The sequence below is a fragment of the Pygoscelis adeliae genome, unplaced genomic scaffold (assembly GCF_000699105.1).
Source record: "Pygoscelis adeliae isolate BGI_AS28 unplaced genomic scaffold, ASM69910v1 Scaffold11, whole genome shotgun sequence".
Lineage (NCBI taxonomy): Eukaryota > Metazoa > Chordata > Aves > Sphenisciformes > Spheniscidae > Pygoscelis > Pygoscelis adeliae.
Window position 1 is genome coordinate 2,012,819 of NW_008824059.1, and position 12,605 is coordinate 2,025,423.

Here is a 12,605-nt window from a genome sequence, read left to right on the forward strand (position 1 = left end):
GTTCCACATGACACTTTCATTTTGTACAGGGCTAACATTTCTACATGCTAACATTTCTATAGTACCTTAGCTACATTAATTTATAGAGTAAAAAAACAAACAACAAAACAATTTTAACTCAGGAACTGCCATGCAAATAAGACATTTATAAAGGTTTGCTAAATTTAGGGCAACCCAGATGGGGTCATCTGCTTGTTGTATTTGAGCAAAGGCAAATGTAGGGTCAGATCTCTAAGGACAAAGAAAGTACGCCATGCATACAGCACTGAAAAGGGTATCCTGGAGAGCAGGGATGTTGTAAAGGGTAGAAGTGGCATTTTGGGCACTAACCGAAGAAGAGTTCCCAAGGCAGTGATGTGGGTGGGCAGATTTGTGTATGGGTAAACAGAGGCATGCTGAAAAGAACAGGGGGTGGGATAATCTCTCAATGTAGGATTAGGAAGTCCATTGCTAGATACTGTGTCTGATTCTGGTTTACATACTTCAGGAGGAATGCGAGAAGCTGGATATGGTTCAGAAAAGAGCTACAGGGTAAATGTGAACTCGAGTGCAGTGAGAGATTTAAATCAAACTATTTAACTCATGAAACTGTATGTTTAAAGATGATTTGTTTGTGGTGTAGAGAACCTACAGGTGTAAAGATTTCTGAATATGCAGGAACCTGTCATCTAAAAGACAGACTCAAAGCAAGAGTCCAAGGGTGGGACCTGAAAAAGGATGTTGTCAAAGTAGAAGTGAAGTATACCTTTCCTACAGTGAGGGTGAATAGCTTACCTGGGACACTCTCAAGGTTTGAAGGCTTCAAATATGATTGAAATTTTTTTTTTTTTTAAATATGCACTAGATTAATCAGAAGATGGGGGCTGGATGAACAAGGCACTGGGAGGACTGTGTGCCTGTGTTATACAGGAGGTCAGATTAGATAATTGCAGCAGTCTCCCTATTCTTAAAATCCATTAATTTTTTTAATTTACAGCTAACCCAGTGAGCTGGCCCCCTAGATTAGTGTAAATGACTGTGACACAGATGAGCAGAGTCTCTTGGGTCCAGAGAACAGACCGTTCATGCTCTCAGTCTCAGTGAGGGCTGTAACACATGCTGGGAACCTACTGAACTGACCTGCTTCTTACTGGTTTGCTATTTAAGGCTTGAGGTGTGAGTCAGACTCAGACCTCCTCTGTATCTTCAAAGTGACAGCTGTTCTTGTAGCATCCTGTGCACTAAAATGATACTGACAGTTAGGCTTTTTTCCTTTATTTTGTCAGATACCGCCTTCTGAATGCTGGTGTCATTCCAGAAGGACAGTTTATTGATAGCAAGAAGGCCTGTGAAAAGTTGCTGTCTTCCATTGAGATAGATCATACTCAGTACAAATTTGGACACACTAAGGTAAACATTTAATTTTTCCACACAATGAGAAATCATTCATTGCATTAAAATATAAGACCAGCAATGACTGATTTCTGATCTTTGATTGCAGGTGTTCTTCAAGGCAGGTTTGCTAGGTGTCCTGGAAGAGATGCGAGATGATTGCTTAGGACAACTGATCACACAGACACAGGCTTTATGCAGGGGATACCTCAGGAGACTTGAATTGAAAAGAATGTTAGACCGAAGGTGTGTGTCTTCTGCAAGGTCTGGTTTCTCAAAGAAGTGCTTTTTTCACAGTACTGATGGATCGCTTTGATTTCAGGGAGTCCATCTTCTGCATCCAGTACAACATCCGTGCATTCATGAATGTCAAGCACTGGCCCTGGATGAAGTTGTACTTCAAGATAAAACCCCTGTTAAAAAGTGTGGAAACTGAGAAAGAAATGGCCATGATGAAGGGAGAGTTTGAGAGAACAAAAGAAGAACTGGCTAAATCAGAAACCAAGAGGAAAGAACTGGAAGAAAAAATGGTGACTCTGGTGCAAGAGAAGAAGGACCTGCAGCTGCAAGTACAGGCTGTATGTAATTTAAAACATTTTTGGCTCCTCAGATTACATCAGTTTTGTCTGAGTGTTCAGGAAAGGGCTGAATGGAAATTCTGTTATTTCATGTTCCAATTGCATAATGAGCAGGTGATTTCTGCAAGTGTCAGTTCCAATGTGTGACAATGAAACGCATTTCTGTTTTCTATAAAAAGGAAAATGAAAATTTGGCTGATGCTGAAGAAAGATGTGACCAGCTGATCAAAACAAAATTCCAGCTGGAAGCAAGAATAAAGGAGGTAATGGAAAAACTGGAGGATGAAGAGGAGATAAAGGCTGATCTGGCAGCCAGAAAGAGGAAACTGGAGGATGAATGCTCTGAGCTAAAGAAAGATATTGATGACCTTGAGTTAACATTGGCCAAGGCTGAAAAGGAAAAGCACGCCACAGAAAACAGGGTACTTTTTATTTCTGCCATTTGCATGTTTAATAATAGTTGCTCTGTCTATACATAAGATGTAAAGGTGCAGTCAACTTGAACAATAACACAATGTTGTATAAGGAAATCTACGGGCCTGGTATTAAATTTGGTCACCTCTATTGTGCAGGAAAACCAACCCATAAGCATGCAAAAATGCATTAAAATGAAAGTTCAGATTTGCTTTGTGACTTCAGAAGGGTTGATATATAAGCAGAGAGATTGTATAGTTTGACCATATAATGCAACTAATTAAGTCTTTTTGGTAGTCTAGCAATGAGTTTATTGCCTTTGCGTGATCGGTAGCCTATATAAAAACCAAAATTATTAGTGACCTTCAAGTATTTTGCCTTACAATAGGTTAAAAATCTAACTGAAGAAATGACAGGTTTGGATGAGACTATTGTGAAGTTAGTCAAGGAGAAGAAGGCCCTGCAGGAAGCCCACCAGCAGGCACTGGATGACCTGCAAATTGAGGAGGACAAAGTTAATACCCTCACCAAAGCCAGGATCAAGCTGGAGCAACAAGTGAACAATGTGAGCATGTTCAACAGAAGGAGAAGGGGCAGATTCTTCAGTTGCTCCGTCAGTCATCTTTATATATGTTTATGCTACAGGTTGAAGGATCTTTAAAACAGGAAAGAAAAGTTTGTATGGATCTTGAACGAGCAAAGAGAAAGCTTGAGGGAGACTTGAAACTTGCCCAGGAAACCATAGTGGATCTGGAGAATGATAAACAACATTTAGATGAAAAATTAAGGAAGTATGAGAAAAAAAAATAGTGGCAAATTTAGTATTTGATTTTAACTGGACATATTTTCTTTTTATTAAAAGAACTTTTCCTTCACAGGAAAGACTTTGAATTTCACCAGATGCAAAATAAAGTCGAGGAACAGCAGAATTCAGTTATTCAATTGCAGAAGACGATCAGAGAATTGCAGGCAAGAGACTTTATGTAACTACTTCATCATTACTGTTTGCCTATTTAAGTAGCATGAATAATGCTTGTCCACAGTTAGTCACTGATAAAATCTCTGACCGAGTCACAGGAATTACCTTGGTAAGTTGTAATAATTTTCTCCACACAACAGAAGGTTATGATACAAAGTTAGTATGAGTTGATCCATAAGTCTTTTCCTGTTGGTAAGCTTTTGCCTACAATGGCAAAACAGTAAAATTCAAAGGGACTTTGTTTTGCTTATAGTCTCCAAAACAATGGTCTTGGTATTCTACTATGGCAATTATGTGTTAACCTAAGCATTGAATTATCTGTTCCCTTATTAATTCCTGATGTGCTATTTCCTCATTATATAGGCCCATCTTACAGAGCTGGAAGAGGAGACCATGAGTGAGAAAGCAATGCGTGCAAAAGCAGAGAAGCATTGTGGTGAGCTGGCTAATGAACTTGAGGAAATCAGGGAAAGGCTTGAAGAGGCTGGAGGAGCCACCACTGCTCAAACCGAACTTAACAAGAAGCGTGAGGCAGAATTTCAGAAGATGCGTCGCGACCTCGAAGAGGCCACGCTGCAGCACGAAGCCACGGCTGCCGCCCTGCGGAAGAAGCACGCGGACAGCACAGCTGAGCTTGGGGAGCAGATCGACAACCTGCAACGAGTGAAGCAGAAGCTGGAGAAGGAGAAGAGTGAGCTGAAGATGGAGATTGACGACTTGGCCAGTAGTACAGAGACCATTACTAAGTCCAAGGTGTTCCTTTATAAGTGAAATACTTGAACTGGCAATATTTCTGTCTGGTGGGAATTTAATGCAATACAAACACGCATACACAGATTCCACTTTCTTACTCTCTTTCAGGCTAATCTGGAAAAAATGTGCCGCACTCTGGAAGACCAGATGAGAGATATGAAAGCCAAATTTGAGGAAAACCAGAGAAATATGAATGAGATGGTGATACAAAAAGCCCAGCTCCAGACAGTGTCCGGTAAGGAAGGCACAAAGATCTGCTAAGGGGATATTTTTTCTCTTCAGTAGCAGAGAGACCCTCTAACGTGTACCATGAGTGAGACCTAATTGTTCCCAAAGTGCATATTCTACTTCCAGACTCATTGGTACAGGCGCAGACAACATTAGAAATAAATCAAAGGAAATTAGTTCATAAGTGACACTTTAAAGTTCATATGCCAATTTCAAGGATTATTTGCTTAGGTAAATGATTCCCAGAATGATGTGACGTAGCTCGCTGGTTCCATGCAGGGGGACTGGGAATTTGGGACAGTCCCAAATGATTTGAGCAACCTGTTAGAACTGCACTTTCTCCTCCAAGAGTGCACATGTTCACTGTGCGTACAGTATCTGTGTGTGTGCTCCCTTATGAAGCTTGTTACTGCTCCCACGCAGACTTCTTGGAACAGTGTGAGTGACGAGTGTGAATGCTCCTTCAATGGTCTGGTTGACTGCAAGGTCAGACATCTCAAATTAAAATGCCACTGAATTGGCTTAAACTAACCTTCTGAATTTTAGGGATTTTACCCAATAGCAGATCAGGGAGTGCTGACATATACTGTTCTAGCAGCTGAGCCATAGGGCTACACCTGCCATGAAAACCCTTTTTATGTGAATTTATATGAATTTATGTGAACGAGCTCTATAGGCACATCTGTATGTGGATGGAGATATAGTTACAAGGAAACAGCGGACCAAAGAGGGCATAGCATGTGAAAGTCTCCCAAAATCTGGTAATCTCTGGAGGCTAGCGGTCCTGATGAATCCACAAGAACTGCCAAACTCGGAACACCAAGACCTGTCAAATCAGCCCAAGACCACTGGCAAACACCAGCATCAACAATGGGTTGTATAACTGGGACCACATCCAAGAGAGTGGTGGCTGCCGTTATGCAAAGACTACAGGATTATACATACCACCTGATGAAAACAGGAGCCCCTGAGGGTCTTTCTGACCAAGCACTGGCCCGTCAGTATGATCCTCTGCTTCTGAGCAAAGAACTGGGGGTGGCCTTCCAGGTGTTGCTCCTACTAGGGAGATATCGGTGAATGTTTGTGTGTATGAGTGAGCTGTGAAGAAATATGTGAATGTGCTGTGTTCAAAGTTGCCTGGCATTAATGATAACAGCTCGAGGCTAATAACTGTAGCAACTTAATTAATAAAAGGTGTTCAAATAGATACTGGTTGTAATCTGTGACTCCCCCATCTCCATCCCTTATCAGGGAAAAGGGAATTTACTACACCTTTTGATGGAGAATGTCATGTGGGAACACACAGACCATAACCAAATTCTTTCTTCTTTTCCTCTGAGTGATCTTTTTGAAGTGATCTTGTTTGCAAGATGATTCTGTAAACCTGACCATTTTGTTGTAACTTCATTGTGCATAGTGCTCAAGGGAAATCTTAGAATGAAATTGAAAGCTTGAGGAAAAAATCTAAAATGGCTCAGCAAAAGTCTGAAAAAGATGATATTGGAGGGTTACAGGAAGACCCAAGAATTCTAGAGATGACAGCATGGGCTATAAGCACCTCTCCAAGAAAGGAGAGAGGTGTTACTTCAGCCCACAGGACAGAGGGTGATGTAGAGTAAATGTTTTCCAGTTATTGTAAAGCTTATGAAGTTAAACTTCAGGAGATATCTCTTGTATCACAGGACCAATTATGGCAAGCTGTTATAGCATTTTGTGTCAGTTAAGCCAGTGTGACAGAGTAAAATCATACTGCTTCAACATGAAAATTGTGTTCTAAAAGAAACAATTAAGCAAATTTTCTAAAGCAAATTTGTCTTTAGAAAAGGAATATCATCTAGTGGCTTAAAAATGTTATAAGGGTTACAGTTGGAATTAGACAATCAGGTGAATTTAGAAAAAGAAAGAAAAACAACAGAAGGATTTTGAAGGATTAAAACATACTGTGCAATGCTTCACCCCAGAGCAAGGGAGAGCTCCAAAGGCAACTGATCATAAAAAATGTGAAACTAAAATTAGATGCTTGTAAAAAGCAGATGCAAAAATGGGATGCAAAAATGAAAAAGAGCTGCTGATCTGCAGGAAGTGATGGAAAAATAGAATGGGAGTCAGGAGAAAACACTTATTGGGATAATACATGTGAATGGAAAAAAGAAGAGGTGGTAATAGCAGCATATACAATGACTACTGCCACCATCCCACGACAGAGAGGTACTGCAGATCAAACTGGTATTGTTACATTAAAAGAAATGACACCAGAGGATGTAAGACAGATAGCTGCAGATCTTGGGCCACTGAAAGAAAGTACAGTTGTGGGCTGGACTTTTAGAATCTGCTTCAAACATTTAAAAAGTAGGAATGAAATAGGTAAACTGATTAGCCTTTGTGCTACACCAGCTGTTAGCCAGGTTAAACATCATGCACCAAGGGATCATTATATGGCCTCCTTGATGACTGTCAGATTGCCCAACAGATAGGTAAAGCAAAAATGGCATTGGCAGCACTAGCAATCCGTAAGTTGGGAGACGATGGGGAGTCGCTCAGGTATGGGCAGGACAAAATACCATGTGCCAGTCACCCAGTCCTGGTGGAGCACAGGTAGCTCTGGTCCTCTGGCAGCAGCAACGATGAATCAGGTTCCTTGTAGCACTGGGTGCCCAAATGCACCACACTATCTATTGCACATGCCTGTATGGAAAAAAGGGAAACCTACCTGGAATCAGTAGGAATATTGCTAAGTATTATGAAGTGAGTTTAGGAGAAAAGGAAGAAAAGGGAAAATGGGGAAAGTTCCCTATGTGGGCCAAGCAGGACCACAGACTTAGAGTAACCCAGCAGATGAACAGCAGAGAAGAGAAAGTTTCCAGAGCGGAAGAACAGAGAAAGGAGCGGTCAAGTAAACATTGATAACAGGGGTAGGAAAGCAGAATGAATTACTAAACCTGTGCAAAGCAGTGGAGAGTATTAAAGTGTTTAGTAGAAGGTATGGTAAAATGGACTGGGAAGAAAACACAGAATGAGCTAGAAAGAGTGATACAACTTGAAGAGAAACATCTAGACCTAGAGACAGGATTGCCAATTTCCCTAATGTTCTTTTAAAAAAAGGATGTCAGTATAGAAGAAATTTAGAAGGGATAACAAACAAGAAAGGAAAGAGAAAGGAAGGTTTGAAACCGTAGAGAAACTAAGTGCTATGCACTTAAGTAGTGAAAGCTGAGAGAATTGTGCATTAAGCATGTGTATGTGGAAGTCTGAATGAACAGTAAAACTCATGATTAAAGCAGAATAGGAGTAACATTGAAGGAGGTAGAACAGATAAGTGTTGGAGGAGACTTATATCTGTCTCATAATTTCATTACTAAGCCCTGCATTACTCTAAGGCTAAAGATGATAACGGTAAAAAAATGTATGCAATGAGAATTGTAAAATAAGAATGGTAAAAGTATATACATAAAGGTAACAACTGTTAAGATAAACAATGTTCTGTGATTCCACTTGTCTGTTACTGATTATTATTTATATATGAATGTTTTCAGGATGCTTAATCTGGACAGTACTGGAAACTTATCTTCTTTTGTCACAGGTGAACTAAGCCGTCAACTCGAAGAGAAAGAAACCATAACATTGCAAATGTCCAGAAGCAAGCAGGCAGTTACACAGCAAATAGAAGAACTTAAAAGGCAGCTAGAGGAAGAGATCAAGGTAGTGCTAACTACTGAGCACGTGCTAAGGCTTCAGAATATATCAGGGCCTCAGTTCATTTAAAAAACACTTTTGGAAGTTTGTAAGTATTGTTGCCTATAGTCTAACACAATAAAATTACTATTGGGCAGAATGTGTACAGTGAGCGCTGTGTTTAAGTCTTTGCTAAGGAGGTCTCTGACACGTTAAAAGTGGTTTCACTTTGGTTAATTTTTTTGCATGTTTTTTAACTTTAAAGCCATGTTCTATGTGATTTCTTTTGCTTCAATAGCCCCAGGGAAGAAAAGCTACAGCATATGCCAGGGTGAGAGCATCAGTCTTGGTCTTTTCTAGCGGTAGAGCTGAGAAAAGTTGGTTGCAGCTGAAGATAGCTGCCTGAGCACTTATAAATCTCTGGCCCTTTGTCTTCTGCCCAAGCTGCAGTGACCATATTTTTAGTGTGCAAGGTCATGGGGTCACCTGCTGGTCACAGCTAGCATAAATACATGATATTATGGGTAATTTTTAGGCCAAGAATGCCCTGGCCCACGCCTTGCAGTCTGCTCGCCACGACTGTGACTTGCTCCGGGAACAATATGAGGAGGAGCAGGAAGCCAAGGGGGAGCTGCAGCGCGCCCTGTCCAAGGCCAACAGCGAAGTGGCCCAGTGGAGAACCAAATATGAGACGGACGCTATTCAGCGCACGGAGGAGCTGGAGGAGGCCAAGTACATGATAGATAGGATGCACTGTCCAGATGTTATGTACATTGTGCAGAACATAGACGTACTTTCAGTAGCCTGACCTAAATTATTTTCCTAAATTATTTTATTGGGGTTTGCATATACACTTAAGTAAAAAAAGAATTCCGATACTGTACTCATTAAATTATGTACATAATACACTGATTTTTTGAATCATGTGCTTGTTTTATTTATATTCCTTAAGGAAGAAACTCTCTCAGCGTCTCCAGGAAGCGGAGCAGCAGGTGGTGACTGTGAATTCAAAGTGTGCCTCCTTGGAGAAGATGAAGTTGAAGTTGCAGAGGGAGGTGGAGGATCTGACAGTGGACATAGAGAGAGCAAACACATTGGCAGCTGCCCTTGACAGGAAACAGCAGAACCTTGATAAGGTGATAAGTGAGCATGGTATCTTTTAAGTCTAGCCTTCCTAGAAGGCCAAACTAATACTGCCTACTTAAGTCAACACTGAAATCAAGTTGAGTCTAACAGTTATAAGCTCCTCTAGAGCATGGCAATAGGAATTTGTCCTGTTTTCAGAGACTGCGGTATTTATCTAGTACAGAAAATAGCCACAAATAAAATAACATTTTCACTATTAGCAGGGAATGAAACATGATGTCTTTCAGGTCGGGGCAGAATGGAAGGGAAAGTATGAAGAGAGCCAGCTGGAGCGGGAAGCTCTCTCTAAAGAGTCACGCTCACTGAACACCGAGCTTTTCAAAGTGAAAAATGCCTATGAGGAAACCTTAGATCAGCTTGAAACAATCAAACGGGAAAACAAGACCCTCAAGCGTAAGTGTTTGGCTCTGGTTTCCCATTAGCCGTTCACAGTCCTACCACAACAAGGCATGCTCTACAAGCACGCTCATGTCTGCACGAGGTACACTAAGTTACAGGACTCTGTCAATACTATTCTCTCCATTTTAATGGAGAATATAAATGTCTCGACAAAAGTTGTCGAGCAAGTTTGTAAAGTGACTAAGCTATTAAAGCAAATGTCCTGGCTCTCCATTATCTGCTGCAGAGATGTAAGATCAAGGGCATTTAGGTGCCACTCCCAGATAAAGGTGGTGCCCTCAAGAGGCTGTATAGCTTGTGAAAGTGAATTCTACAGATACACTGTGAACCTATGATGACAAGACCTATAGTGTTACCCTGATGGCCTACCCAGAGATGTAAATACATGCAGGTATCTTCCAGGCTCTCTGTAAGGAGGGCAATGAAACCACACCAATGCCCCCATGTTTATGTCATCCTGCATGAGTTGGCTCTATCTGTTTTTATCTGTACATACATATACATACACATATACAACCATGTATACACGTACATATGTGTATACATATGTATATATGCAGGTATACAAAAGAGGTGTTGAACACAGTCACAAAGCATAGAGTTCAGCTTCTCTGGCTACCACAGGCCGATGTCATTCTTATCTCACAGAGGAAATAGCTGATCTGACTGAACAAACTACTGAAAATGGCAAAATGATCAGAGACCTTGAGAAAGCCAAAAGGCAAGCTGAAGTAGAAAAATCTGAGCTGCGGTTAGCTCTGGAAGAGGCAGAGGTGAGTTAGTTTAAATATTACTGGAAAAAGTAGAGAACAGTCTGAACGGCTTTCTGTGCTCTCTGCTGGGCAGTGGCTGTGTGCAGGGTTGATTGCCACAAACTTTAGCAGTTTGTGTGAAGTCACTGAGTGACATCAAAATGATTCTGTGCTCTGAAATATTACTTTTGTGTTTGTTTTTCCCCTTCTCCTTTTAAAGGCAGCTCTTGAGCATGAAGAGGTCAAAATCCTTGGTGTCAATCAAGAACTGACTCAGATTAAATCAGAAATCAACAGAAAGATTGCTGAGAAAGATGAGGAGATCAGCCAGTTAAAAAAGAACCATCAAAGGACTGTGGAGACAATGCAGGGTGTTTTGGACGCTGAGATCAGGAACAGAAGTGAATCCTTGAGGCTGAAGAAGAAGATGGAGGGAGACCTGAATGAAATGGAGATCCAGCTGAGTCATGCCAACCGCGTGGCTGCGGAGGCACAGAAACACCTGCACAGCTTCCAGGGAGTTCTCAAGGTCTTGGTTTACCTTTCTGGTTGATTTATTTTTAAGCACAGTATCCGAGAAATTAATTAGAACAAAATTGGCTCTTCATATTTAGGACATGCAGCTGCACTTGGATGATGCTCTGGGGACACAGGAGGACCTGAAGGAGCAGGTGGCCATGGTGGAGCGCAGAGCAAACCTGTTGCAGGCTGAAGTTGAGGAGCTACGGGCAGCCCTGGAGCAGACAGAGCAGTCGAGGAAAGTGGCTGAGCAGGAGCTTCTGGATGCCACTGAACGTGTGCAGCTCCTCCATACCCAGGTAGTTTGCTAAGACAGAGATATTTTTGGGTCCAGAGACTCACAGAGTAAGAATGAATACTAATTCATGGTCTCTATGTGTAAGAGACCAAAGACAAACACTTGAAACCTCTCTTTTTCTCCTTCATAGAACACCAGCCTTTTTAATACAAAGAAGAAGCTTGAAACTGATATGGCACAAATCCAAACTGAGATGGAAGATATTACTAATGAAGCAAAAAATGCTGAAGAAAGAGCAAAGAAGGCAATCACAGATGTGAGGATGTTACTGTGTTTTTCTCTTTGAATTTTCAGGGCTTCCCAAAGGCATTGCTGCTGGGAGTTAATGTCAATACTCTTGTCACAAGTTGGACAAAGAACCAGTCTGTGAGCCTGGTTGAAGAGGCTATGTGTCAGAGGAGGATTAGAGCAATGGGGAACTTGTCCTGCTGACAGATGAGTTATTGGGGCTGTTGTCATCATAATGAACTAAACCCACATTTAGTCAGTCTAAAACAAATAACTTTCTAAAGTGCTGCATGAAAATGCAAACCACAAAAAAATCCTGCAGTATTGAAACCAGTAAAGTGTCTAATGTATTTAAATATTTATCTTTTCAAAATCCTATTTAAGAAATTTTCAAATGAGAATTGTGAATTTCCATTCAAAATTGGTGCTATATCCTCCTGTGCAAGGCCAGTGAAGCTCAGCCAGGCAATAGGGCTGGTGTATCATGGGACCCAACCTGCTAATGATTTTTGATGCATAGGACCAAAACAAAATCTTAACACTTAAAAACATTATTTGGAGTTAAAATAGAAGGAAGACTTCTCACTTGCTCATGAAAATGAAAAAAAAAATTAGATCATTTGTATTGTGTGATTAAAACAGAAATAGAGCATTACAATGAATTATACACACACAGATAGATATTTTTATATATATGTAAAATTTCTAATGCCATTATTTTATTCTCACATTTTTCAATTTAGACTTCTTCAGGTATTTTGCTGCCAAAGCAATTTGTTGAATTTGACATTATTTGTAAGTAATGTCACTCAATATTTCACCAAAATGCTTAATTTGTGTAGGAATCAAATGTTTGAGAGCAAAATATATTCTAGTTTTGTCTTAAATAGCATAGATTGTTTTAAACTATTTTCTGTCTTGTAACACTAGCCATCCAGGCTATTGTGGCAATAATAGGGCATGCACTAAGGCACAGCATGCAGACTCCATCACACTCCACGTGTGTTATGCAGAGAAGCCTTTCAGCTGTGCCATGCCCTGCCCCCAAGCGTTGCTGCGCCTCCTGCTCTACCCCACGGCACCTGGGTGTCAATGAAGGTTGCAGTAATGGCCACACAGTGGGATAGAGCATTCACCCTTTCCGTCGTTCCAAGCTCTGCATGTGCAGCAAGGCAGGTATTTTCCCATCCTTTTTCCTACTATTTCCTATCGTATTTCTGCCACTATCATGTCACAGAAAAAAAAGAAGCAGGAAATGCGGTGGCAGG

The 12,605-nt window shown here is 40.9% G+C and overlaps 3 protein-coding genes across 3 annotated transcripts in view; all 3 read left to right on the top strand.

Moving 5' to 3' along the window:
- The window catches only part of LOC103925369 (myosin-3-like), a 19,487-nt gene extending 11,402 nt beyond the window's left edge, over positions 1-8,085 (top strand). The window contains exons 18-27 of the mRNA XM_009334077.1: positions 1,266-1,389; positions 1,481-1,617; positions 1,694-1,949; positions 2,129-2,371; positions 2,752-2,928; positions 3,009-3,154; positions 3,242-3,332; positions 3,706-4,095; positions 4,204-4,330; positions 7,904-8,085. Of these exons, the coding sequence (XP_009332352.1) occupies positions 1,266-1,389; positions 1,481-1,617; positions 1,694-1,949; positions 2,129-2,371; positions 2,752-2,928; positions 3,009-3,154; positions 3,242-3,332; positions 3,706-4,095; positions 4,204-4,330; positions 7,904-8,085 (1,873 nt within the window). The remainder of the gene's footprint in view (positions 1-1,265; positions 1,390-1,480; positions 1,618-1,693; positions 1,950-2,128; positions 2,372-2,751; positions 2,929-3,008; positions 3,155-3,241; positions 3,333-3,705; positions 4,096-4,203; positions 4,331-7,903) is intronic.
- A 69-nt stretch (positions 8,086-8,154) lies between these two features.
- LOC103925370 (myosin heavy chain, skeletal muscle-like) lies at positions 8,155-10,797 on the top strand. Its single transcript, XM_009334078.1, has 5 exons — positions 8,155-8,163; positions 8,531-8,727; positions 8,948-9,131; positions 9,369-9,534; positions 10,189-10,797. Exons 1-5 carry the CDS (start codon positions 8,155-8,157, stop codon positions 10,320-10,322), a joined length of 690 nt encoding a protein of 229 aa, XP_009332353.1. The 3' UTR covers positions 10,323-10,797.
- Positions 10,798-10,906: 109 nt separating this feature from the next.
- LOC103925353 (myosin-8-like) overlaps positions 10,907-12,605 on the top strand; it is a 2,191-nt gene continuing 492 nt past the window's right edge. Inside the window, exons 1-2 of the mRNA XM_009334061.1 lie at positions 10,907-11,110; positions 11,240-11,365. Coding sequence (XP_009332336.1) covers positions 10,910-11,110; positions 11,240-11,365 — 327 coding nt within the window. The 5' untranslated portion in view covers positions 10,907-10,909. The remainder of the gene's footprint in view (positions 11,111-11,239; positions 11,366-12,605) is intronic.